Below are 27,446 nucleotides of genomic sequence, written 5' to 3'. Positions count from 1 at the left end.
GCTTTGCTTCCCCTGTGTAATTAGTTTCATTTGCCTCACCTGTTGTTCCCTGCTGTTTCCTCTTGCCCTGATTACCCAGTGTGTATTAAGCCCTCAGTTTTGTTTTGTTCTCTGTCGCGTCGTTGATGTTGTGTGCCCGTGTGTTCCCTGTGTTTGCCCGTCGTCTCCCTTCCAAGATTTTTGTATTTGTTTTTCCCCTGCTTCAATAAATCCCTTTTAAGTTACGCTGACTTCTGGAGTCCTTCGTGTCAGCCATTCCTCGCCTGTTTCCTCCCCGGCCATGACAGGAAATAATTATATTAAAGTAAAATAAGAGAGTGTCCCTGTACCATCATTTGTGCACAGCAAAAAAAAACTATTATTATAAATACATTTTCATTGCAGGAACCTTCAGAGGAGGAATCAGCTCTTCTGTGTTTTCAAAAATTCCCTTTTAAAAAGTGGAGCACTTTCCTAAGGTTCAAAAGATTTCAGGGTTTGATCTCCGGGTCCTCCAGTCCACATGCTGAGTGTCCTTGGACAAGATACTGAACTGAACTGCCCTCTCACCTCTATTTATTTGTGTCACTGACCTAGACCCCTCAACTACATTTGAGCTTTTTTAAACTACTTAATATGGCTTGCTTTGCTTTGGTGGTGGTGGTGGTTCCCAGCTATCATGGGGCAAGAGGCAGGGTACACCGTGTACAGGTTCCCAGCCTGTCTTTGGACTGTGGGAGGAAACCAGAGAACCTGGAGAAAACCCACGCAAACATAGGGAGAACATGCAAACTTCACACAGAAAGGCCAAGGTGGATTCAAACCCAGACCTTCTCGTTGTGAGGCCATATTGTTAACCACCACACTATCATACTGTCCCGTTTACTGACAATAATAATAAAAACCATAGGCAACTGATCTGCCACTGAGTTATCTTGCTCTTATCTTATGAAGCTCATTTATTGTGTATACTCAGGACTTACAGAAGAGTTTCACATTTTTTTTTTTTTGCAAATGCCATTTCACTTGAATTCAAAGAGCCCCTTTGTTTGTGGGCAGGGATAATTATAGGGATCTCACCCCCCCCCGGTTCCTACAAGGGGGGGCGTGTACCCCCCTATATTGGAGACAGGCGCATTTGTCCTACCCAAAAATTACAATGCGGAGAAGAAAAATACTTGATTTTGAAATCTTTAACTTGCGTGATTTTATTTTGAAGGCACAACATAGCGTCAAGTCACTGTGCCCCCCCCCCCTTCTGAACGGCTCTGAGTGTTTGGGAGGCGGGAAACAGTGGCAGGAGTGAGAAACTCTTTAATGGGGTGAAACGGTCTGTCGGGAATGTTGCTGTGAATATGGCTCGTTTATAACGTCTTGTTGTCAGTTTACTTTCATATATAGAAACCAAATCTTTTTCAGTCATCTTAATCCTGGGATGGTCACTCGTCGGATATTTAACTGCTAACTTTGTCTAGAAGTTAGCTAAACTAGCCAAGATGTTTTGTCATCTCATTTCAGCACAATGAAAAGGCTGAAATAGGAGCAGGACTCACTTTAAAAAAAAAACAAAACAAAAAAAACAGTTACGTCAGTATAACAGTCACACAACACAAGGGCAACACCTGATCATAATTTATCAACATGTATGACAGTATGTTAGATATGTGTAATAATGGTAGTACATTGAGTAATGATTCAGTTGAAGCAATGAAAGGTGGAGAGGCTGAAGAAGCTCCGATGAGGTCTTAAATTAGTTTAGTGAAATATGTATTAGCCTGTTATTACTTTTTAAATATTAACCTAAACAATTTTATCATGAGAAGAACTGGTTCAGGGAAGAGAGAGGAGAGCCAGGTGGAGCTTCAGGGTGTGAGGTCAGGTTTAAAAACCATATTAATTATAATAGATCCAGAAAGAACAGGTGAGAAAAGATGTCAGGTTTTTTTTTTTTTTTTTTCCCAAGATAAATTTTCAATAAATTTTTCATTATTTTCACAGCACTTATAACAGTATGGGTTAGGTTATGTTTAGGTTGCCAGGTGCAGTACAACACCCCACTAGAGTTGGTGAAATGCTTCTCCATAGTGACCAATAAGTGGATTTTTTTTCTCGTTTAGTATAAATGAGCCACCTTTAGGCTCAGGAGCTGTGCCTCAAATCTGAAACCATTTTGTATGTTTAGGAGCAGCAATGCAGGGGCAGCACAAAGGAGAGGGTGGTACAGGGTTTGATGTGAGGTTCTTAAAATAATGAGTGTAAACTTTTACAGTAAGGGTTACGTGATGCTGTAAACAGAGGTGACAGCATATGAGGAGTCATGTATACATCTTAGGGCCTGGGCAATAAATCAATAACATATGTATTGTGATAGACACATGATCAATATAGCATTTTTTATGCTTTGCTCAGAGTATTTACGGATCTGTCAGGTTTCCGATGTCAGGTCCCCCCCCCCGTAGTAAACTCATTCCTACGCCCCTGCTCACTCCTCCTTGACAGGTTCAAGAAAAACACTTTGACTATTTTTCTATAAAACAAAGATGAACTTTCTTTTCTTGCACATTGATCTTGTCGTAAGATACCAAGTGAATTCCTGTCTCTTAATGTTGTGAATTCCTAAAATAACAGCAAACAGTACTGCAATGCCAAAAAACTAAACTACTTATGTAATGACTTCATTTGTTAGTGACTCAAGATATGCCCCATGTACACGGGTAATCCCTGTGGTATGCTATGTTGTCACAGGGGCTATAAAGCTAAGGCATTTTCTCATAAGGAAGTCCTCCTGAACCATTTCACGCTCTTATCTGCACTTTTTATCCTAGATAGAAACACGCTCATCCATGCTGAACAACAAATCTGAAATTTACATAATGCTAACATAATGCTACATAAAACCACGATAAGACATCTACAGAGCCAGTAGTGCATTTTTTTTCATTAACATTAGGATTATTTGATTTCAACTAGATACCTAATTGTTAGTGGTCTTATAAGGCCTCACCTATCTGGTACTCCACTAACTACTTGTCCTTAACAATGTTCTGATGCCAGTCGTTGTTGATGCATTGCCTGGCACTCTGCTGAACTTTCCTGGAGGCTCTGCAGGTTCCTTTTGCTGGAGCAGGCTTTATATGCAGCAAGAAGATGTCTCTTCTTCTTCATAAGTAGCAGCAGGTCTTCAAACTAGCCTGCTGACTTATTGGTATTCTTGCCAAAGATAGATGTGGCAGCATTTGCAGACAGTGTACCTGAAATGTTCCCATTTGTCGCTGGCGTTTGCATTGGAAAAAAGTGGGAGGCATTTGTCAAGTACGTGTACAAAATCCTCCATTTTACCCTGGTCTTACTGATGTCGATGCAAAGTCTACTCGTGTTTCGTGCTGTACATGTTTGTAGCATGCAGTTTCTCCCTGCTAGTCAATAAAGACTGGTCCTTGTCATAATCAGCAGTCAGGTAGCTGCATGTCAACTTCCCACTGGTCAAGTTGGAGTGCCTGGTTAGCATCAGATCAAGTTGATGGAAGTGCTTAAATTGAGGCTGTCTCCAAGAGACTCAGTAGACGTTGCCCATTTAAAGACTACCCAAGTAGGTAGACTAGAAGTTGTGATCAGTGCCAATTAAAGTCATTGAGAATGAACAGAGATCTGATAGATTCTGATAGCTGTCAGGGTTGGTGCACAGGTACTGATTAGGCTGCCTGTTCCTACAGAAGAGTTTAGCTGAAGGAACAAGATTCAGTCTGTTTCTTCAATGGGTGGGACAAAACATCCCAGAAGGCTGTTCCTGACCAGGAAATCTAATCCATGATCCCTGATGTCATCCAATGGCTTTCCCTGCCAGAAAAAAAATCGATATTCTTCTCTCTCATGGACCCTGAGCCTGGGGATCTGGTCTCTTGGAGGACAACAACATCCATTTCAGTTCCATGTCAATTGCTCCAAGCTTATGAATGTCACTGATATCTTGTAGGTTATTGGAAAAACCTTGTGTTTTTGTCCTAACACAGTAATAATAACATAATATAGTACTCAAGTTCAACTTCAGTTCAGGAGTTTTCTACTTGTGTCTACCTGTACACCAGTTGAGCAGGAGATTTCTCACTTGTAGACTGCTGCTTCCCATGTTGTGTCAGTGCTGTAAAGCAAAGTTGGAGTGAGCTCTCCAGTGTGAAAAACCTGGGTAGGTAGCTATGGAGGACAGGCTGTTTCGCAGGCAGTAAGTCCCCCCTCTTCACGTTGCTGAAATGGTCCAATAGAAAGGCGCAAGCCAGTACAGTTGGTTTCAGTGTCATTGCAGGAGGTGCCAGAATGTTACTATATATAGATTTGAGTGGCCATAGGAACTCTAACTCTGGATTTTTCCTAGGGAATGGCCCTGAGACCGTTCCCATAAAGGTAGCAGTGGTTTTGGGGTTAGGGTTTTCCTTCACTTATGCAAGCTACGGTTATGAGCCTTGTCTACCCAGCAACTAGTCAGCTGGTTGAACTGTCACAGACTGGAATGCTGATGAGATAAGTACACTGCTCAGAAAAATTAAAGAAATACTTTGAAAACACATCAGATCTCAATGGGGGAAAAAATCATGCTGGATACCTATACTGATATATATTGGGGACAAAAGGTTGCCACAGCGTTTGATGGAAATGAAAATGATCAGCAGGCTAGTCCATTTGACTGAAATTTCATTACAGAAACTCAAAACAGTACTCTGTAGTCTGTATGGCCTCCAACATGCTCGCATGTTCTTTGCATGTCTAATGAGACAATGGATCGTGTCCTGGGGGACCTCCTCCCAGATCTGGACCAGGGCATCACTGAGCTCCTGGACAGTCTGAGATGGTAAATGGTAAAATGGTAAATGGACTAGTTCTTATATAGCCCTTTTCTACTCTGTCTGAGCACTCAAAGTGCTTATACAACACTTTTACATTTACCCATTCACACCCATTCATACAAGAACTTCCAAGCTAAGTGCTTTTCCACATTCATACTCCGACGCAAGAGTCGGAGAGCAACTTGGGGTTCAGTATCTTGCCCAAGGATACTTTGGTATGCAGCCCAGAGCAGCCAGGAATCGAACCGCTGACATTCCGAACGTGATAACTCGAGAACAACCTGTAGCTCAGGAGGTAGAGCAGGTGACCTGCTTTACCTCCTGAGCTACAGCCACCCCCAAATGCAGCCTAGCAGCATCGAATGGACCAAAACATAATGTCTCAGAGGTGCACTATTGGATTTAGGTCAGGTAAGCGTGGGGGCCAGTCAGTGGTGTTAATTCTTTCATCCTCCAGGAACTGTCTGCATACTCTTGCCACATGATTGTCATGCACTAGGAGGAACCCGGGATGCACCAGCGCATGTTCTGACAAATGAGTCCAAGGATCTTATCCCGATACCTAATGGCAGTTGGGGTACTCTTGCCTGGCCTGCAGAGGTCTGTGCATCCTTCCATGAATATGACTTCCCAGACAATCACTGATAAATATTAAAGTAGTGAAAAAACAAACGATGAGGAACGTTTTGGATTTGTAACTGGGGAAGAGGAAGAAGTTTAGGTGTCTGTGTGTGTATGTGTGAGTGTGAGTGTGTGTGTGTGTGTGGGGCATGCTTGAACAGTATGCATCTCTGGTGTGAATTTGAACATCCTAGGTGAGGTTATTCTCGAGTTATCACGTTCACAAGATTTTCAGAAAAATTAACCTCTGACCTTTAGCTCGAGATCAAGGTCACAGAGATTTCAACTCGTCTGAGATTTTCAGTAGACACATCTATGTTGTGAAATCGAACATCCTAGGTGAGATTGTTCTCAAGAGAAACATTGAACACTGACCTTTACCTTCAGGTCACGATCGCCAAGATTCAAATTCATCTTAGAGTTTTAGTAGATCGTCTATGGTGTGTACTTGAACATTCTAGGTCACGTTTTTCTTGAGTTATGGCCAGCATTAAAGTTTTTGTGGAACAGACATGTCACTGTTGCCGAGGCTGACAATAGCTCAACTTTTTCTTTGAAACAGCCAAGCTAACAAGAGAACTTTGGCTTCTGTGTTTAATGAAAAGGGTTTTTTGGTCAATCATGTTTAAGCGCTAGTAAAATATCAAAAATATACTGTTTTGTACCTGTAGGTACTTGCAGTGATCTGTAGAGAAAACTGTATCGGCATTAGTAAATTTAAAATAAATATTTTAGTGAATATAAAATCCTTGTAAAAGCAGTTCTGTAAAATATGTCACTACATAGTCATGGTATTTATTGCACTTTTTCCTGCTTTTCCATTTAGGCAAACAATAAAGCAACATGTTGCAGAGAGGAAGTGGCCAGACTAAACAGCTGGTCCTCTGAACTGTGAGTTTTTTGCTGTGACAAATAAATAAATACTGAGGCAGAGGCAGCTCTTTGATTTCATTTCATTCATTAATTTTTGCACAACACATCACAGTCCACATCATTTTTACCTAAACCACAGGGATCCCTGTGCTGTGCATAGTGCACTGCAGGTAGTAGTTTTAAAATAAAATAAAAAAAAAATCAAGCTCTTATGTGATTACTCTCTATTATGAAATCAACATGTATCCTTTGTTAGGTTCAAGTGCCTCTGTGAAGATTTTGATATGTGAGGGAGAAAAAGGACAAATGAATCACAGATGGGCACAAAGCAGAGTGGTGGAAGGAGACCATGGCGGCTATGATAAAAAAAAGCCCATTTGGAAAGGTTTTAAAATATTGATCCTATTTGTAATGCAGACCATGTGAGGACAAAACTAAACTAAACAGCTCATGGAGGAGAGGGACATTATTAACACTGTCATGTTACAGTAGAAGAAATCTTCTTCAAGACATTTGCACATTTCTCTAGTTGTTTGCATCATCTTCTTTTGGCTGCTCCCTTTAGAGGTCACCACAGCAGATCACCCTTGTCTGTCACACCAACCCTCTGCAGGTCCTCTGCCACTATATCCATGAACTTCCTCTGGTTTCCTCTTTTTCTCCTGCGTGGCAGCTACATTATTCAACATCTTTTGTCCAGTATATTCTTTATCCTTCATCTGCACATGTCTAAACCATTTGAACCTTGCATTTCTAATGTTGTCTCCAAACTGCTTAACCCGAGCTAACACTCTGATAGCTCGGGTTAAGCTCGGGTTAATTTCTAATCCTGTCCATCCTGGTCACTCCCAATGAAAATCTTAGAATCTTCAACTCCGCCACCCCAAGCTCAGCCTCCTGTCTTTTTGTTAGTGCCACCATCTCCAAACTATATATCACGGCAGGTCTCACTACCATCTTCCTTTCACTCTAGCTGCTATCCTGTCACAAATAACCTCGTACACTCATCTCTACCCACTCCACCCTGCCTGAATTCTCTTCTTCATCTCTTTTGTCTGTTGTTTTGGATGGTTAACCCCAGGTATTAACCCTCACTATCTCTACTCCTTTCAACCTCTCTCTCCCATTCACACCCTATCATATGCTTTCTATAGATCCACAAAGACAGTGCAACTCCTTCTGACATTCCCTACATACATTCTTAAAGCAAGCAGTGCCTCTTTCTTGGCATTAGTCATACTGCCATTTGCTGATCAGTGAGAGATCACTATAAGCTTTTCTTTTCACCTTGCCACCATCTCTCTTCTGTACACCTAGCCTCCAGTACTCCTGTCTACTTTTTTCATGTCCTTGACTATCCCACTTGTTGCTAACCATCTTCCTTGCATACTTCTTGTACTTCCCTCATTCCACTATCAAGTCTTCTTTCCTCTGTCCAGAGGATACACCAAGATCTTCTTGGCAATCGTCTGGTAACTCTTCCCAATCACGCAGAGCCTGTCTCAACTCCTCCCTGAATTCTGTGCAACATTTTTCCTTCTTCAACTTCCACCATTTACCTTTGCTCGACATCCACTCGCTTCTTCTTGGTTTACAAAGTCATCCTACACACTACTATGCATTTGCCACCTACAGTGTCCCCGGTCACCACATTGCAGTCTCCTCTCTCTTTCAGACTGCACGTTTCTGCATAAAATGTAGTCCAGTTGCGTGCACCTTCCTCCACTCTCATAAACGTACCATTAAAAGTAAGGACATTTGTTTTGGTTAATTATCTTGTTGCTGTAATAATTGGCAGAGAAGATTTGGCAAGTTTTTCATGGGTGCACCCACATACTCAACTTTGGTGTTCAACCCACATATACATTTGTGGGTTGGCACAATTCAATTTAATGACATAAGAGTCACTGCCACGAAGCACTGTTACAACAAAACAAACACAAATTTCTTTACTATTTGTTCTAAGTTTATGCACCCTATGTTCACCACAGAGATTTCCACACTTCTCCCAAAATCCACTACTATCTGTCCTGCAATTTTCTTAACACCATACCTATCCACACATCATCGCCATCACTCCTGTTCCCTTCACTTAAATGTCCACTGAAGTCCACTCCAAACAACACTCTCTCCTGCTTCAAACAACCTATTCCAGAATTCCTCTTTCTAGGCTGCATGTGCACTGACAACATTCAACATCACAGTTTCGATTTTTAAACCTGTGATCCTGTCCGACCCTCTCTTCACCTCCACAATACCATTCACCCCCACTCTTTCCTTCCTCTCTAAAGCATGATAGAACAGCTTGGATCCACATCCAGTGTTCTGGCCTTGATTATTTTCCACTTGGTCTCCTGATCTTGGCCCTTGTCTACTGATTCTGCATATTGACATGCAGATCTGTTTGCAACACAAAACATTCAGAAACGAATACAAATCTTTCTAATTTGAGTTATGAAAGGGTGCCCATACCTTTTCATCATACACAATGCCCGGTCGGATCTCAGGAGCCTGGTAGCCTGGTGTGCCTTCAACTCCCAAAGCGCCCTCATGGAAGGATTGTCGTGAAATGCCATAGTCAGACAGTTTAACGTTGACTGTATCTTGAACCTGGAAAAATCAGTGATCAAACAAGTTGAATCAGATGACGTAAACATCTGTTTGTTTATATGAAATTACATTTGCCTTTCTAATTATAATATTTTGAAAAATAAATGTGCTTAGGATTTTACATTTACATTGTTGTTCATAATTTGTTATTTCAAAAATATATTAGAATGCTTTAAATAAGCCAAAAACAAAAACATTTTACAGACCTCCAGAGACCACACCAGAATGTTGTCAGATTTGAGGTCACAGAAGATGATGTTCTTTCTGTGAAGGTATGCCAGTCCTGCTGCAATCTGATAGGCTACTTTGAAGGTTAACATGTGGCCAAGGGGCATGTACTTTGAGCCTAGAAACAAAACACATTTTCATAACCCAGTAATACAGAGAAAGGCTTTAAAACCAACTTCAAGTGAAAAATCAGAAGGTGAAGATCTCTGCGTGCTTTTGCCTCTTTGCTTTTCCTCCAGCACTGTGTTGAGACTACCCAGTGGGGCCAGCTGCAGGGCGAAGCAAAGTGGATGAATGCTGATGCCCACTAGAGAGACGATGCAGGGATGCTGGAGACAGCGCAACATACTGGACTCCTGGCGAAATTCAGAGAAACTCCTATAAGCATTTGCCGACTGGAGGTGTTTCACCATGGTGTCTAAGAGAATGAAGAGAGAAAGACAAGGGACCGCCAAAGTTTTAAAAAGAACCTTGATTCCACAACTGCTCTCACTATCATTTATTTGTATATCTCTTTTTTTCTTTGAACAACATCTTTACTGAACGCAAATATACAGAATTGTCCCAAATATTTTTTTCTGACAACTTCCTTTTTTTAAGCATTATGGCTAAATAGTACAATAAAACTAAATAGTGCAATAAAACTAAATAGTGCAATAAAACTGAAAGCCAGTAGTTAGCTGCTCTCAATAGTGATTCAGTGTTTTGTAAATGTGGACTTGGAATCACTGTTGGGAGACATTCGCATTTGCAGCAAGGCAGATGTAAAGTGTCTGAAATATAATACTTAAAGTAAGCAAGTAAGATTTGAAACTACCTATTGTGAAGACTGGACGTGAGAGAACTGAGATGGACAATGCTACACATACTTGACCAATCAGAATTTAATGCTGCAAACTACACACACAAAGTTCTTTCACTTGTAGAAAGTACTGTACCCTGAGCAGAGAATTTACTGGGGGTAGAATAATTTCGAATTCAATTCAATTTTATTCATATAGCGCCAAATCACAACAAACAGTCGTCTCAAGGTGCTTTATATTGTGGGTCAAGACCCTGCAATAATTACAGAGAAAACCCAACAGTCAAAATGACCCCCTATGAGCAGCACTTGGTGACAGTAGGAAGGAAAAACTCCCTTTAACAGGAAGAAACCTCCAGCAGAACCAGGCTCAGGGAGGGGGGGTCATCTGCTGTGACCGGTTGGGGCTGAGGGGAGGGAGACAGGACAAAAGACATGCTGTGGAAGATAGCAAGAATTTAATAATTAATGATTAAATACAGAGTGAAGTATAAACAGAGTAAATAAGGTGAATGAAAAGAAACAGTGCATTATGTGAACCCCCAGCAGCCTAGGCCTATAGCAGCATAACTAAGGGAGGGTTCAGGGTCACCTGATCCAGCCTTAACTATAAGCTTGATCAAAAAGGAAAGAATCTGGTCCATCAGGGTAAAGTTGTGGAAATGCAGCTTTTCCACGGGGGCTGAAGATAGAAACTATGCTGAGTTTCAGATTACAGAAGAAAAAACAGGAAATATGATTCTGTTCATCTGTGAGAAATGTTTCGTCACTCATCCAAGTGACTTCTTTAATCACAGCTGACTGCAGGCTTCCTCAAACTTATGAACAGTTCATTTGCATCATGACTGAAACTACAGTAACACTGTTGACTAAAATGGGCTGAGTTCAGCTGCATGATCATTAATATGCAAACTGTCATGAGAAGTGATCAACAGCCATGAGGACTTTTCATAGAGAGGGGAATGGCTGTAATCACAGCATTGTAAGATGGTGAAAGATGTACCCTTAAGCCTGAATTATTCTTCTACGTTGGGTCTACGTAAGTAAATGGAAATCCCCTCCAAACCCTCCCCGGTAATCACAATCCATGCAGGCTGTGTCGACCCAACGTGTAGTTACATTTCTTGAGAGGTACACCTCAGGTTACATCATAGGTTGCCACATGTGGTTCAGAGAGGATTTTTGGTTGTGCACATAGGCAAAGACCCGACACAGAAGCATAATTCAAGCCTTAGGCCCCCTCCTCACTTCAGAGAAGGTCATTCAGAATCAGAATAGCTTTAATGTCATTATATGTCACATATAATGAAATTACAGGTGCTTCTCCCATTGTGCAGCATATAGTATAGAGACAAATAAGACATACATAAGACATATAAAACAGTGTATACATATGTTTAAATTATATTTACACAGCTATGGAATTCCCTTGTCACATCAATGGCCTCCTTCACACCGCACTCAAACAAGCGTTCCTCCCTCTTCAGTATCTGCACATCCTCATCACTGAACGAGTGGCCACTAGACTGCAGGTGTAAATAGACTGTGGAGTCCCAGCCTAACGAGGTAGCTCTTCTGTGTTGGGCCATCCACTTGACCAGAGGTGGTTTGAGTTCCCGGATGTATAATTTACGGCAATCCTCGTTCTTGGCACTCAGCTGAGTCCACTGTATTACTCTGTGTCATGGGACCCAATCTTTGGGGTTGACCAAATTTGGCGTACTGCATTTTAGGGCTTGAAAGCCACAGATACACTGTGTTTGGAGAAAATGCCTCTCAGCTGTTCTGACACATAAGGGATCAATAAAGGTTTTTGCCTAAGCAGTGATTAACCCATCTTGGATCGCCTGCCTTCCCAGCTTTTTGGTATGATGCTCTTCTGCATCCCTGGCCACTGTGTTTGTGTTCACGCTGTGTTGTGTTTCCCTGATGACACCTAGTTTGTGCTCCAGTGGAAGGTGAGTCAAAACTTAAATACTGACCAAAACGAATGCAGCTTCACTGTAAATATGCTGAAACAGACGTTTCAGAGAGACGTGAGTTTGCTTGCCCCGAAAGAGTTTTATATATAATAATGGACTGCTAAGGATATATTTACTTAAGTCAAAGCTAAAGCTGTGTGTTTAGTTTGTGATCATTTGAATTACCATTACACAGAGTAAATACACAGAGAAATACAAGAACTTGACTGAAGAAGAGTGGCAATGAACATCTGCTGGAAAAGCTGCAAAAGCAGCAACGACTTTTTAAACAAGCTTCACACATCCAGAGCATAAAAATGTTCCCCTCTCCAGGCGAAACACAACAGGATGGACCGAGGACACTGTGGGAAATCTGGAGCGTCAATTCTGAAAGGCGCACCTTTCTAAAGTGTTTCCACTGGAGTGACAACAGTTTAATAAAGGCTCTGGTTGAAATAACGGAGGTTTTCAATATCATTTCCCCGAGACATTCAATGTAGCTCAAGTGAAAAAAAAACAAAACAAAAACTGGATTATCACTTTAAGTGAAAGATGATTCAAGATGAGATAAAATTACATAAGGAATACTGGTATATGTTTAAATTAAAGGTTAAAGCTGACACCTTTCCACTTTAGATTTGTATTACATCCAATTTACTTTTTTTATATTTATTTGTTAAATTGTAATTGTGTTGCTTGTGGTGTTTTGAAAAAATTATTACCAAAAGGTGGTGGTAATAATAATAATAAGAATAACAATAATAATAGCAATCACTTATAAATTTGTAAAGTATGAAAATATTGATAAATCCCTGCTTGAAATGTTGACCTGCACGTTTTACACAGATTTGTGTAGAAGCACTGTTAGAAAATGAGGCCCAATATCCTTTGTAAAGAGGTCAGCTGATCCATCTCATATTAGTCCATAAAAATCAAAGCACCAAGCACTATGCAGATTACATTATAATATACAGACCTAAAGAAGAAGGTGATACCTTTTTCTTTAGTCTACACTTAGATCTAGACATGGAGATGATTTTCATCATTTTGGCTCTGTATGCCACCCCAACAGATCTGAATTTTTGCAACTAAACTGCAGACTTTCAGCTTTTTTCAATTTATTTCAATCATATAAGCAATTTAGATAAAGTCATTTAGGAAGGAGGAGAAGGAGACAAGAAATACTATACAAAAGAGATCAAAATACACTCCAGTATCACTCCATCTATTCTGATTCAGTTTACATACTGAAAAATAGTTGGAAGGAGTGCACACTTATTTAATCCCACCCTTTCTCCATAAGTTACAAATATTTATCCAGCTTCCTTATTGATATAAACATCTTTGTATCTCCTGAAGATGAGATCATTCCTCTTTTTGAAGTGCTTTATGTTTGGACATTGCTTCAACTCCATACTCAAACTATTCCCCCAAAACAAAACAAAACATACCTTCAGTATTTCCTGGTAGTTGATTATTTTATGCTCTGAACAAAATTTGGGCTGTTTAGAATTGCACTAGTTTCGCAAAATTCTGTATTTCAACCTGTAAGAATAGTGAATTTGTGTGATATCTATAACCTAAAAACTTAATCCAAACATTGGAAGTACTGGTTCAGAAATCATAGCTATATAAGACTCAATTACTGACATAATACTGATGTAATGTGAGCTGCAAAGAAGGAACTACAGAAATACAAGTCATTATAGTAAATGTGAGTGTAGTGTTGGTTTATCAATAATATTATCTTTGTAAAGCTACACTAATACAATATTACTGATAATAAACCAACACTACACTCACATTTACTCATCAGTAGAACTACTTTTATATTACAGAATGCTGAGATAAGCTGTGACACCACAGCACATCCTGCTGGTGATAGTTGGTTATAGCACCTGGTCGTTTTACCATTCCTCTGTCATATGCTCATTACTGACAGCACATGAGCAAAGCTATCCTTACTTTAGTCAACACTGGTTAATTAAAAAACTCTCCAACTATCCCCAGGTACCACTCAGAGTCCTTACATTTCACCTGATGGGACTCTCAGTATGTGTGCACCAAATAGCAAAGCATTTTTGTTATTCTGACCCTGTGTGGATTAGAGAAAATCCAACCCAAATCGACCCAATTCTTGGCCCACGTGGCCTGAAACAGCACACGTGCTACTGTAGCTCAAATTGCAAAAAAAACCCCAAAAAACAATTAATACTTGTTCTGATAGAAAAGGTGTCAGAATATACAGAGCATCACCGTTTGTTGTGTATGGGCTGCAGACCAGTCAGGGTGCCCATGCTAACCCCTGTGCACTGCTGAAAGTGCCAACAATGCGGATGTGAGCATCAGAAGTTGACCACGGAGCAATGAAGAAGGTGACCTGCTGGTCTGATGAATCCCGTTTTTGTTTACATCACATGGGTGGCCGAGCGCGTGTGCATTGCTGACCTGGGGAATACATGGCAGCATGATCACTATGGGGGAAAAAGGAAGCTGGCGCAGGTAGTGTGACGCTTCAGGCAACGTTCTGCTGGGAAACCTTGGGTACTGTCAGCCAGTGGATGTTACTTTGACACATACCACCTACCTAAGCATTTTTGCAGACTATGTACACACGTTCATGAAAATGGTATTTCCAGACATCTTTGCCCTCTTTCAGCAGGATAATGCTCCCTGCCACAAAGCAGAAATTGTTCAGGAATGGTTTGAGGAGCACAACAATGAGTTTGAGGTCGTGACGAGGTCTCCAAATTCCCCAGATGCCAGTCCAATCAAGCATCTGTGGGATATGCTAGGCAAACAAGTCAGATCCATGGAGGTCCCACCTTGCAGCATTAAAGGATCTGTTGCTAACATCTAGGTGCAGATACCACAGTACACCTTCAGGGGTCTAGTGGCATCCATGCCTCTCACATGTCAGGGCCGGTTTGGCAGCAAAAGGGGGACCAGAACAATACTAACCAGGTGGTCATAATATTATGCCTGATCGTTCCATGTAAAGTTCTGACCAGAACTGTACATACTACCAGCACTTCTTCACATATGCAGTGACAAGTTTTTGAAACCCACTCAAACACTGTGCCAATGCATTCTGAAATACATATCATTGCACATGCAAAGACTTAGTGGCAGAATTACTAATTAGTGTGGTGTTTTTGTCATGGTCCAGGGTCCTTCTGACCCTGTGTGTTCTGCTTTGCTTCATTTTGTCTGTTCTGGGTTTTTTGGTTGTGGGGTTTAATTGTTATTTTAGTTCCTGGTGTTCTCTCTGTATTCTGTATCAGGTCTGCGTCTTTGTTTCCCTCTTCTGTCTTCCTGTTTTATTTTGATAGTCGTCTGGTCTCTGTCTGTTGTGTTCAGTTTTGTTTCCCCTGGTCTCGTCTAGGTAATCAGCGTCACCTGTGTTCCCACCTGTTTCCTCTGCCCTCATCAGTCCTCCTGTGTATTTAAGTCCAGTGTTTTTAGTGCCTGTTGTCATCTTCATATGTTCTCCTGCTGTGTCCTGTTCTGCCTCTGAATTAAGTCTGGTGTATGTAGCTCTGAGTTTTGCCACTAGCTCCGCCTAGTACGGCTTTTTGTTCAGCACTTGAAAATAAAGTGGATTTTAGTCTAACCGCTGCCTGGCATGTCCTGTATTGGGGTCCTCTTTTGTGCCTACCACACAGCTGTTCCATGACAGTTTTAACTGCAAAAATAAGTTGATGGGAGGAGAAAGTTCTGCAAGTGATGTACTAACAATATCCCAATTTATATACAAAGATGCAGCAAGTTCATTTCAATAATAAGGAAATAAGAAACTAGCAGCTCAAAAATGAGCTGACTTCATGAGTGCAGAGTCATGTACTAACAAAATAATACAGCGTAAGCGCAAGTTTTATGTGTGTGTTTCTCTGAAAACAGTATGGCAATTCAGATAAAGGCAGGATGAATTATGATGAATGAAAAAAAAATGAAAAGCTGTTAAACTGTTAAAAGTTGCTGAGGATTGTATGTGAGGTCCTGAGGTGGAGAGCAGGATTTATCCAGAGGGCAGCTGCGTTATTGCAAATTATTGCACCAAATAAACCTGTAGAGTGTATACAAGAACAAAAAACATTATTCACTGTCAGATCCTGAGCCTTTGGTATATTTATTGAACATACTGTTACTGTGCCACATTCATAAATGAGCACACTGTTCTGCATTTTTAATGAAATTTACACATTGCAACATTCAGACAATAATCTAACACATTAACACATCCCAGTAATAACTGTATTTTGACTGACCTCTCGGTTTGGTTTGTAAAAGATCTGACAACTTAAAAAAAGACACCTGTGTGCACACTGCTAAAAAAAAAAAAAAAAAGACTTTTCTCATTGTGTACTCTGTGTAAAAAAAAAAAAGCCTGAAACTCTGAAAACCGCTCTACTGTAAAAAATAAATTTACTGTCTTTAAAAATAAGACACATTCATTCTCTTCCCAAAAGGGAGCACCACGCACGGAGATGGTGGTGCAGTGATTAGCAATATTTTTCACGTTTTTCATGCTGTCCCTCTACCTGCCTGGGTTTATTCATCTTCAAATGTAATGGAACTCTACCCAGAACATCAGTCTGAACCAAATGGTAAATGGACTGGTATTTATATAGTGCTTTTCTACTCTACTTGAGCATTCAAAGCACTTTATACAACTTCATTCACCCATTCAAACACTTTTTGCTACATCTAAGTGGTTTCTAGCTAACATTCACACTTCAGTAAACACACTGGGAGCAACTTGGGGTTTGTTATCTTGCCCAAGGATACTTTGGCATGTAGACTGGAGCAGCCAGGGATCAAACCACCAACCTTCTGATTAGTAGATGACCTGCTCTACCTCCTAAGCCACATACAGTCCTAATGGGTAGACCAACTGAATAACAATAGAATTGTGCCCCTAACATGGCTAAAAACAATTACAGAAAAAATTATTCACAGCCATCCCATGAACATACAAGATCATTAAGTACAGCAACTTTTAAAACTGCCAATATTTATTTAAACTCTCAGATTGATCTTTCAGAGTTGACTTCATAATTACTTCCTCCAAACCATTAATGCATCTATCAGACTCCATACATACTGAGGGGATTAAAGGAACTGCACTGGAAACTTGTATGCAATTGATACACTCCAATTTTTTCATGTAAATGGGGAGTTTTTTTCCCCCCACACACAAGTTAGACACAGAGTTCCACAGGGTTCTGAACTGGGACCAATTCTATTTACATTATACATGTTTCCCTTAAGCAATATTATTAGAAGATATGACATATTTTCATTGCCATGCAGATGATACCCAGCTTTATTTATCCCTGCATGTCTTGAATATATAAAGGCCTGAATGACCTCTAATTTCCTGCTTCTAAATTCAGACAAAACTTTTTACTCAGAAAAAAACTGTACCCATCCCTAAAAATTGTAGGCATTGCAGCTAACATATACTTACTCTGGATAGCATTACCTTGGCCTGCAGTAACAGGGACAAGGAAAGAGGGACCATATTTCTCCCACTATAGCTTCTCTTCATTTGCTTCCTGTTATACAAGGTCTTAAATAATCAGGCCTAATCATACCCTAAAGATCGGAGAGCAACCTTCCGACTAGTAGGTGACCTCCTCTACCCTCCTGAGATACAGTCACCCCAACCATCCTGGAACCATCCTTTAGTTATGCTGCAATAGACCTAGGCTACCGAGGGACCTCCCATGATGCATTGCGCACTTCTTCACTCACCTCTTTTCACTTTCCATGTGTTTATACACCACTATTGCATTTAGAGATTTAACCCACCATTTGTAATTATTAAACTTGGGCTTTCTCCCATAGTGTGCCTTTTCTCTTGTTTCCCTTCAATCTAGTCTCTATCCCCTCACCTGGATGGGGCAGAAGGCTGCCCCTCCTTGAGCCGGGTTCAGCTGGAGGTTTCTTCCTGGTAAAAGGGAGTTTTTTTTCTTTCCACTGTTGCCAAATGGTTGCTCATGCAGGATTGTTTGATTGTTGGGGTTTTCTCACCGATATTTACTGTTACGAATTGGAAGTATATAACTAGATTTAAATTTAACAATTTAACAAAATTAATTTAAAAAATGTCCTCCACAAGTGTGCATCTGAAACACATCTCTCATTAACAATTAATCAGTGTGTGTCAAATGGTGGGTATATGTTTTTTCTAAATCTGAAGATTATTTGACATGTACTTGAAAACAAAACTTATACTAAAGCCTTATATCAAAAACTGCATAGATATGCACAAACTGGGTAGAAGGGATGCAGCTGAGTTTGTAATACTCACATCCTGTGACAACACTACACTGATTTCTACACAGCGTTGTGGTGGCGGTGTAATACTGGCAGTCAGCACACACTAAGAGTATTTAAAAGGGTCAAATCAAAGTGGGGAAAAAAGGGGGGGGTAAAAAGGGCAGAAGAGAGCAGCAGCGGGGCAAAGAGGGAGGACAGAGGCAGAAGGACGGGGGGGGGGGAGCCCAACCCAAACCAAACCAGAAACCAAACCAAACCAAAACAAAACCAAAACCAAACCAAAAAAAAAACAAAAACAAAAACAAAAACAAAAACACAAAACAAAACAAAAACAAACCAAACCAAAACAAACAAACAAAAAAAACAAAAACCCTTCTGTACCTGTGTCACTGTTGATTGCCTTTTGTTGACACTTCTTAAAGTGGAAGCGTTTGATAGCCACTGGCTGGTTCCTGTATTGGGCTCGGTAGATAATGGTCCCACTGCCACCCTGGCCAAGGATTTGATTTTCCTCCTCAGAGTACTCCAGCTGGGACTTCTCCAAAAAGAGCCTAACACACACACACACACACACACACACACACACACACACACACACACACACACACACACACACACACACACACACACACACACACACACATATTAATCATCCTGGCCATCCAAGCTGGGCCATTTTCTTGTACACTGTCTTATCTAGAGTCTGGTAAGAACAAATCAGTCTCATTTTTATGTGTTCAGTGCAGAGAAAGTACCAAAAGGAGGGAAGGGAAACAAAGTAAACAAATCTGAATCAATACTGGATGATGATGTGATTGCTATTTAGCCTGACATTATTTAGTACATGTATGTAATTACAATATGTTAGAAATATAATGCAAATTTATAATAAAAAGGATTATTAATTACAGTATTGTAGATAAGTAATACATTACAATAAACATGTGGCTGACATTTACAGTTCACTGCTTTGAACCTTTTGAAGTCATCAGATGATGACTTCCACCTACAAAGGATGGAGAGGTCTGTAATTTTTACTGTAGGTACACTTCAACTGTGTATCACATTGTATGATTATTAAATAATTAATTGCATTTTTATTGCATGAAATAAGTACTTGATACACTGGGAAAACAGAAAGTAATATTTGGTACTTAGTTTGCAGTTACATAGGTCAAGGACATTTCCTGTAGTTTTTGACCAAGTTTGCACACACTGCAGCAGAGATTTGAGCCCACTCCTCCACACAGATCTTCGATCTTTCAGGTTTCGGGGCTGTTGCTGGGCAACATTGAGTTTTAGCCCCCTCCAAAGATTTTCGATTGGGTTAAGGTCTCAGGGTTCGTACACCTTTTCCAGCTTCAAATTTCAATATACATATTTAAAACAAATACATACACACTCAAAATTATTTCACATTTTAATCACCTGAAAACAAGAATGGTCAAGTACTTTGATGAATATCTGGTTACAACGGCAGTTGTCCTCAAAGCTGACCCCTTTTCTTCGATCTTACTTTAAGAAGGGCATGGAATTATGAATGGTCACTGATAATGGGCACTAAAAGTTAGTTACTGAAAGATGCTACGATATCAATATTAGTTGAACCATAAAGATAAGAGAGGCTCATGAAAGGCATTCCTTCCTTTAGGAGGACTCAGTGCAGCGTGATGCTCAATACACATCTTGTCCAAGATATTTAAGATGATAACTTTGTGCCATCTGCTCATCTATAATATTAAACACCATATTGAAGATTGCAGTATTGGATATCACACACACCACTATCACATTTTGAATAATATAGCCAAATAATAACTTGTGTAGTAACTATCCAGCTGTAAAAATGGCTGATATAACCTTTTATTAAGAGCTTTTGTGGTGCAAATCTTGCAGTTACATTTGAACTAATATTTGGAGGGGGCTGTTTGACTGTTGCAGAAAACATTTCCAAAAGCTGGCAGTTCTTTAAAGAGACATTAAGTTTTGTGCAATTGACCTTCCAACAACTCCATACACACAGTGTTTCTAAGTAGTGCATTGCTGATAATACAGAAAATGGATGCTGGGAACAAACGAGCATTATACATTCCCAACCATTTAAAGCTGCTGACTTACACTGTGTACAGGTGTTCTTCATACTGTGAGGACTGTTATCATGCTTATGCATAGGTCCTTGAAAATGAGCAGTCAATATCCCACACAGGTGACAACCATCTACAGACTACTGACATGGGCTCCACTTATGTGTTTAATGAAAATATTAGAAGGTATTTAAAGCTTTTCTTCTTTATATGACTTACAGATATAAGTCTGTGGACCTCTAACAGTCTGATCATTTACTGTAATGGGTCCACAGAGAGTTGTACATTCAAGTGAGACATACTGTTTACTGCTCAATATAGTGTTACACAATTGTACTATCCAATATTTTCTCATCTTAAGTCTGAATGTTTCACACTAAGCCCTACATGTTTCCTGCACTAACAGAGATCTCAGTTGATCAGGATGAGACGTCTGTTGCCCTCTTTACACATTAAAAAGCTTTTGTTGGTATTTACTAAAGAACTGCAGTATTAGTTTTGTGAAATGCATAGACAAAGGTACATTTCTACACAGAAAGCACTGAGGCCACACACAGCTTTGCTTTCCTAATCACAAATCAACTTTTGTATATTTCTTTAAAGTTTACCTCACTCTAGTATCTCTAACAAATACATATAAAATCTGTCAAAGGGACAGATCCGATAACAGTAGCAATAATTTCATGTGTGTACATATTAAACACATTGCATAAGGTAAAGTAGCAGATCCTTAAGAAGAGCTTCTTCTTCTTCTACGCCTCCTACCCTGCTGTCTTGCTAACAGCTATGTCTGTATTTTAAATTAATGTTTCCAGTCAGGCTCACATTGAAGCAACACAATAAGATTTCATGTGATTGAGTCTATACGATCCATCACATTTAAAAGTTTACCGTGCAGGGAAGTCAGTCATGAAGAGTTCTGGGACCAACTCTTGAAGAGGAACTGGCTGATCAGGGTGCTGAGGACACATGATGTGCTCCTTCTCCACTGCAGCCAGGACACAGTCCTCCATATTAAAATAATGGACCCCTGCTTCTTTTCCTTCACCATCTTCATGTTTTCCTCTGTCTCCATCCTTGCTGTGTTGGCTGGCTGGGAACTCAACCTCTTTCTTTTTGCTCAGGGAGGCGCAGAGGGAACAGGGGGCATATTGCTCTATAAGGAGACTCCCATCACTCTCACTGGCAGTTAAAGCTAGAAGAAATTCAAAAACATGCATGTTCACTGTATGTACACATTTACTGGAGAGCTGAAAACCAGACTTAATGCACAATATCACCTTATCACAACAGCTCCTGGCAGCCGCCTCTGCAATGGAGGTCCTGAACATGGCCCATTCAGTTTAATTCAATTCTATTCTATTTATATAGCAACAAATTACAACAACAGTTGTCTCAAGATACTTTATATTGTGAGGTAAAGACCCTACAATAATACTCATCCAAACTCTATATACCCAGCCTCCCTGAAATACAACAGAAAATTGTCTGTTTGTGAGAAGGCGCCCTGAGAACAGGAGCCTCCACAGGACGTTCACAGTTCACCTTCACTACCTGCTTGGGTTACCAGGTCTGTCTGGGAGCCTTCCCCACCATCTAATCCAACCCACCACTAAGTGAGAATTAGCTGACAGCTCTACTACTTTCATTATCCAGGTGCCCAAGACATCCAGTCTCAGATCAAATGATACAACAACAAAGATAATCACTGACCTTTGGCCTAAGGGGCTTTGGTACCAACTTATACAGAGTGTTTGTTATGTTAGCTCATGTCTAACACAAAAATCCTGTAATAATACAGCACTGTGGTTTAGATCAGACAGGTCTTTCCTCCCATCACCCCTCTCCAGCTGTCTTCATCATTATCCATGTGAAGTCTCCCAGTAGATCTACGGAGTCCCCAGGTGGGAACCTTCTAGGATCCCACTCAGACTCCCGGAGGGCCAGGCATTCTGAACTGCTGTTTGACATAATAGTCTTTCCATCTGCAACTTCAAGTTTTATAGAATTGAGCCTCTCACTGTGCAGGAAATACCAAAACAGCACTTGTCACCATGGGTCACCTCAGAGTGAAGTCAGAGTTCAGGTGTTCTCCAGAAAAAATTGCTAAATGGTAAATGGACTGAAAATTGTAAATAGTGTGTTTCTACTCTAATTGAGCACTTAAAGAGTTTGTACTGCAAGTCACATCCACTCATCACACATATTCAATTAGAACTTTTAATGTGTGCCTAAGCGCCTTTTCTAACATTCATGCACACACTCACACTTCAGCGAATGCCCACTCTACCTCTGCCGCCTGCTGTGATTTCATGTGTGTGGAGGAGAGTTCAGCTATATCTAGTTGGTACTGCCCCACTTCTTGCACTAGCTCAGGTTCCTTTCCCACCAGCAATGTGTCATTCCATCAACCGGTTTGTGATGTGCTGGTGGTCAACGTGTCCAGGCCCCCGCCTTTGCCTGATGCCCAGCTTACAAAACACCAAACCTTAATGACTGTTTTCACTAATTGTGGCTCCACAGGGCAGTGGATTCACGTTATTGCTTCAGGCTGTGTCCAACCCAATGAATCAAGACATTTAGGTCAAGTTATGCAGCACCAAGATTTCCGTTTCATTTTGAATGCTAGCCAGTATAAGTTTGAAGGCTACGGGGTTTTCTCTTCTTCTGTAAGATTTGGTGCCTAAAGCCAAATAAACAGAAAAATGTTCTAACCAAGTATCGGGCGTTTATGAAAACAATGTAGCGCACTGACCTGGGAACCACTGCTCGATTAGAGAGTTGACTTGATCTGTGATGAATGCCATAGCAGAGAAATCCCTAATTTCTGATTGACAGATAATCTTGATGCCTCCACTCTTCTTTCGCTTCCAGTTGACATCTGATGACTCCACACTGCAGAGACATAAACAAGTATTTACTAGGGGTGGGACTCGATTAAAAAAATTAATCGAATTAATTACAAGCTTTGTAATTAATTAATCGAAATTAATCGCATTTTAATCGCATTTCAATATTTGACATGAGAAATATTAATTTAAGTTTAGTTGATGAATGAATCAATATACATAAGCTTAAACTTCAAAATTTTGTTTATTTTCCCACCAGTCTACTACACAGACCAATGAAGGGTGGAAGTGCTCCTGTGATAAACTCCTGAAATTAAAGTTAAGCATCATAACTGGATAGTTTTATTCAACATTAATGTCTCACTTGTTATAGTTGGAATTAATCATTCGCTCAGCTGTATTCCTTGATGTTGAAATGTGTCATGCTTGTTTTAACAGCTTATTTTGAATTAAAGACTTAAAATTAAACCACAAAAAGGAGAAAAAGTTCGTTCTCCGTTTAAACAGCTGCTGTTACACAGCTGTGCTTCGCACTCACGGTTGCTAGGCGACATGAGCTACGCAGAGGTGACGGCAGCTGATATGAAGGCTAGCCGCTCACTTCCGGCCTTTGTGGCGTTCGTGGCCGCGAAACGCACAATGTCCAAATTAGGGGCCGGGTCCTTCGCAGGATGCGGCCCCTAATTTGGACATTGTGCGTCGATATAATCTGTATGCCTGGAACTCGCGCACTGAGAAACGTTCCACGGTGCAAAGTGCGATTAAAATGCGTTAAAATTTTAACGCGTTAATTTCCCCATAATTAATTAATCGAAATTAACGCGTTAAAGTCCCACCCCTAGTATTTACATGAACTAAAATTGCATTCAAATAGCAAAGTAATAGAAAAGCCAATGCCTATGTCTCATCTCTCACTGTTCCAGATCAGCTCCAAAACTGACACATTCTCCATCTACGGGGGAATTTTTATCAAAGTAGTGGCAGAAGATTTAGATTTTCTTCGCACAGGAAATTTTCCCCTTTCATATTATGTTTGATTTTGTACTCATTTTGTTTGATGATTATTAACAGCACTCCAAATACTGTGATTAGCACACAATTTCAGCTATCAACACTAAAGAAATACCTTGAATATAGCTTAAGATCAGGATGCTTATAATTCACACCATCTATTTTGGCTCTTAAGCATTTGTCTCATGAATTACTACCCACATCTTCTACTCCAGCTCTGACCTGAGGTAACCTCCAACAAAAGTGACCAGCAGCCCCTCCTTCCAGTAGATGGTCTGGTTGCGTTGGACTCTAAAGGTGCTACAGCGGCTCCTCTGCTGGATTCCAGCAAAGCTGTAGATCACAGAATTCCTTCTCTGCTGGCTCTTGGTGCTTTTTATTTTGTTTTCAAATGACTGCACAGAAACAACATTTCAGGCCATGAAGTGAAAAGCTGAAAGTCAGACTGAGGATGATGACAATCTGCCGGGTTCGGTACCTGCATATCTATCTCTGTGAGGCTTATAAGCATTCTGGCAATAAAACGCTCCCCAAATCCAGCAGGAACAAGCTCATCTTGAAAAGACGTTGAAGGGTGTTTGTAAGTCTGCTGGCGGAAGCCATGGATGTCCAGGGCTGGTTTGGGGGGAAGTAGGTGGGGCAGCAGATATCTGCAACAGGTGAAATGGAAAATGAAGAGCACATCAACTCACTGAGGGACACTGCATTCTCATGCAGTAGCAACTTGTCAGTCTCATGGTGGGCCCTTCATAATTTATCTTCCTTTAAACTCTAATTTTAAAATGCACACCATTCGATAAGACTTGAAACGAGTGATTAAGCCCATAACTCATCAGGAACAGTTTTTACTGAGATCACAGACAAGAAAGTTGGAATAGTTTTCCCATAAACTCTTTATGTTACTCCTTGCTGCCCAACTGAGAATGTTTGTTTACAACAGTCTATATCAACTCCTACTGAGTAACTATTGTAGAGAGTGAGAAAAAACTACCTGTTGTTGGCCACGGGTAGAGCAATCTCAAACTTGGCCAGAAACTGGAAATATTGTTCCTCCGTCTGCTGCGTGAACCCTGTTCCAACCAAAAGCATCTGCACAACAGATCCCATGATAAACATCACCACAAAACACCAGTATCAACACACAAAACAAACCACACAGAGACCCAAGTCTCACCCTGAGGTCTTCCGTTTGGATCACTCCATTCCTGACTACAGTGCGAGAGGATTTGAGGTGCATGATCCTCTCTAAGCATTCTGACAGCCACACAGGACACAGGAAGTAGAGAGTGCAAAGGCCATGACTGGTGTCAGGGAAGTGGAGCAAGGTTCCTGTTTCAATCAAGAAACTGATAGCTGGATGTGGGTTTAAAAACACAAACAAAGAAGAAATACAGCATCAGTGTGGCAGTGCTTCATAAATGATGAGGTGAGAAATCAGAAGCACAGTCTCACTGCCAACTCGGCACATATTAGAAGCCTGGTCCTGACCCCTTGGTGTTACATTTTAACACACTGGCTTCCCTAATATCATTTTTTTCCCCAGTTTAAGTTTAACATTGTGAACATGGATTGTGTGTAACAACAATCTTTTCTTTAAACCTACAAAGCAGTGAATGAAGTGAAAAGTAAACAGCCAGTAAAAAGAACTGAAAATCGAACGCCTCACCGAGGCTGGCTCGAAAAACAAGTCATTAACTAACAGCATTAAAAAGCGTCAAACTGAAATTTTTGCTGATCAGATGCACCACAGGCTTTGACAAAATGGGATTATGTGAGGTTTTGAGACGCACATAGAACAAAGTCTATGGGGTTCTTTTGTACATTAAAAATTCTTTGGTTCAAATGGCAACTTAATGTCAGCAGGAAAAACATGACCAAAACATTGCTGTTTACACACATCTGTTCACTGTTGCTGGCTGGCTGGCTGGCTGGCTGGCTGGCTGGCTGCCCCCCCCCCCCCCACGGACAGATGCTACTTTGCAGGCTCATAAAATTACAGGGGAAACCCTCACAATATATCCATTTTCATAAATGATTTCCACATTTCAATTGCTTGCTGTCATAATACCAGTCTGTAGGTCTTCATAGTCTCTGATGTCACTTTCTGGGTTCTGTCCTATGATGCCATTCAGCTGTGCATCAGTTAGGTACTGGACCTCTCCTTCAGCCTGTCGCCTCTCCTTCTCTGCCATCACTGCTTCCCGAAGTGCCAGGTAGCTTCTGGGAATCTGGGGGAGGAGAAAGTGGTACAAATTTATATTTGCTTTTGAATAAAATAAGAACAGTTCATCCTCAGTTTGAAATTGTCTAAATTATAAACCTGTATAAACTTGTATACTATACAGTTTATTATAAATGTGTTTTATTGTATGAATAAGTCTCGCTCCAACACAGAAGGAAGATTCTCTTACGAGTTTTTTTTTAAAAAAAAAAAAAAAAAAAGCAAAAACAGTTATGAATTTAAACATTGTAGTTTTCACAACTCTTTTTCTACTATTAGCTCATTTCAAAACTAATAAATGAATTAATTAAATAACACTGTAGGTATACCAAAAGCAAACTGTCTCTTTTCTGTGGGCTCAAAGAGTAACACTTTCTCTGCACAGATGTGTACATCATTAGTTTGCTTACCAGTCTGCCCAGCAGTTTCCCACCACATGCTGAGCTGCTGCTGTCCCTCATGGAGAGAACCACATGGTAGATCAGCATCTTTAAACCATCTAATCCCTCCAGGGTTTTACAGGACACTTCACTGAAAACCAACACACACACACACACACACACACACACACCAACACACACACACACACACACACACACACACACACACACACACAATTACCAATTACATACTCCAAAGATTCAAGATTCAAGAAGTTTATTGTCATGTACACCGCAAAACACTGTGGTTATGCTGAGCAATGAAATTCTTACTTGCGACTGCTTTACAAACAATTGAAATAAGCAACTAAGTTAAATAAAATTTAGAACTAGTATATTAGGAAAGTAAAAGTAGAAAATAAAAATAAATAAATAATAAAGCAAGTGCAATATATACAGATATATACAGATGAAAGAAAGGCAGGTAATCACAGTTTGGTAATCAGTCAGTGGTTCAGTAGCCTGATGGCCTGTGGATAGAAACTGTTTTTTAGTCTGGTTGTTCTTGCTTTTACACTCCTGTAACGTCTGCCAGACGGCAGGAGTGTGAACAGTGTGTGCTGTGGGTGGGTACAGTCCTTGATGATGTTGTGTGCCCTCCTTATTACCCGGGTATTATAAGTGTCCTGTAGTGATGGGAAGGC

At 40.5% G+C, this 27,446-nt stretch overlaps 1 protein-coding gene across 1 annotated transcript in view; it reads right to left on the bottom strand.

The window, feature by feature from the left end:
* The window catches only part of lrrk1 (leucine-rich repeat kinase 1), a 117,535-nt gene that overhangs the window by 31,005 nt on the left and 59,084 nt on the right, over nt 1-27,446 (bottom strand). The window contains 12 exon segments of the mRNA XM_030724165.1: nt 8,784-8,921; nt 9,128-9,267; nt 9,370-9,567; nt 18,579-18,748; nt 21,173-21,476; nt 23,037-23,176; nt 24,364-24,536; nt 24,620-24,791; nt 25,133-25,230; nt 25,316-25,494; nt 26,210-26,369; nt 26,773-26,893. Coding sequence (XP_030580025.1) covers nt 8,784-8,921; nt 9,128-9,267; nt 9,370-9,567; nt 18,579-18,748; nt 21,173-21,476; nt 23,037-23,176; nt 24,364-24,536; nt 24,620-24,791; nt 25,133-25,230; nt 25,316-25,494; nt 26,210-26,369; nt 26,773-26,893 — 1,993 coding nt within the window.

This window comes from Archocentrus centrarchus, unplaced genomic scaffold, assembly GCF_007364275.1.
Source record: "Archocentrus centrarchus isolate MPI-CPG fArcCen1 unplaced genomic scaffold, fArcCen1 scaffold_32_ctg1, whole genome shotgun sequence".
Taxonomy (NCBI): Eukaryota; Metazoa; Chordata; class Actinopteri; order Cichliformes; family Cichlidae; genus Archocentrus; species Archocentrus centrarchus.
The sequence above is the reverse complement of the archived record's forward strand: the minus strand, read 5'-3'. Positions and strand labels throughout refer to the sequence as shown.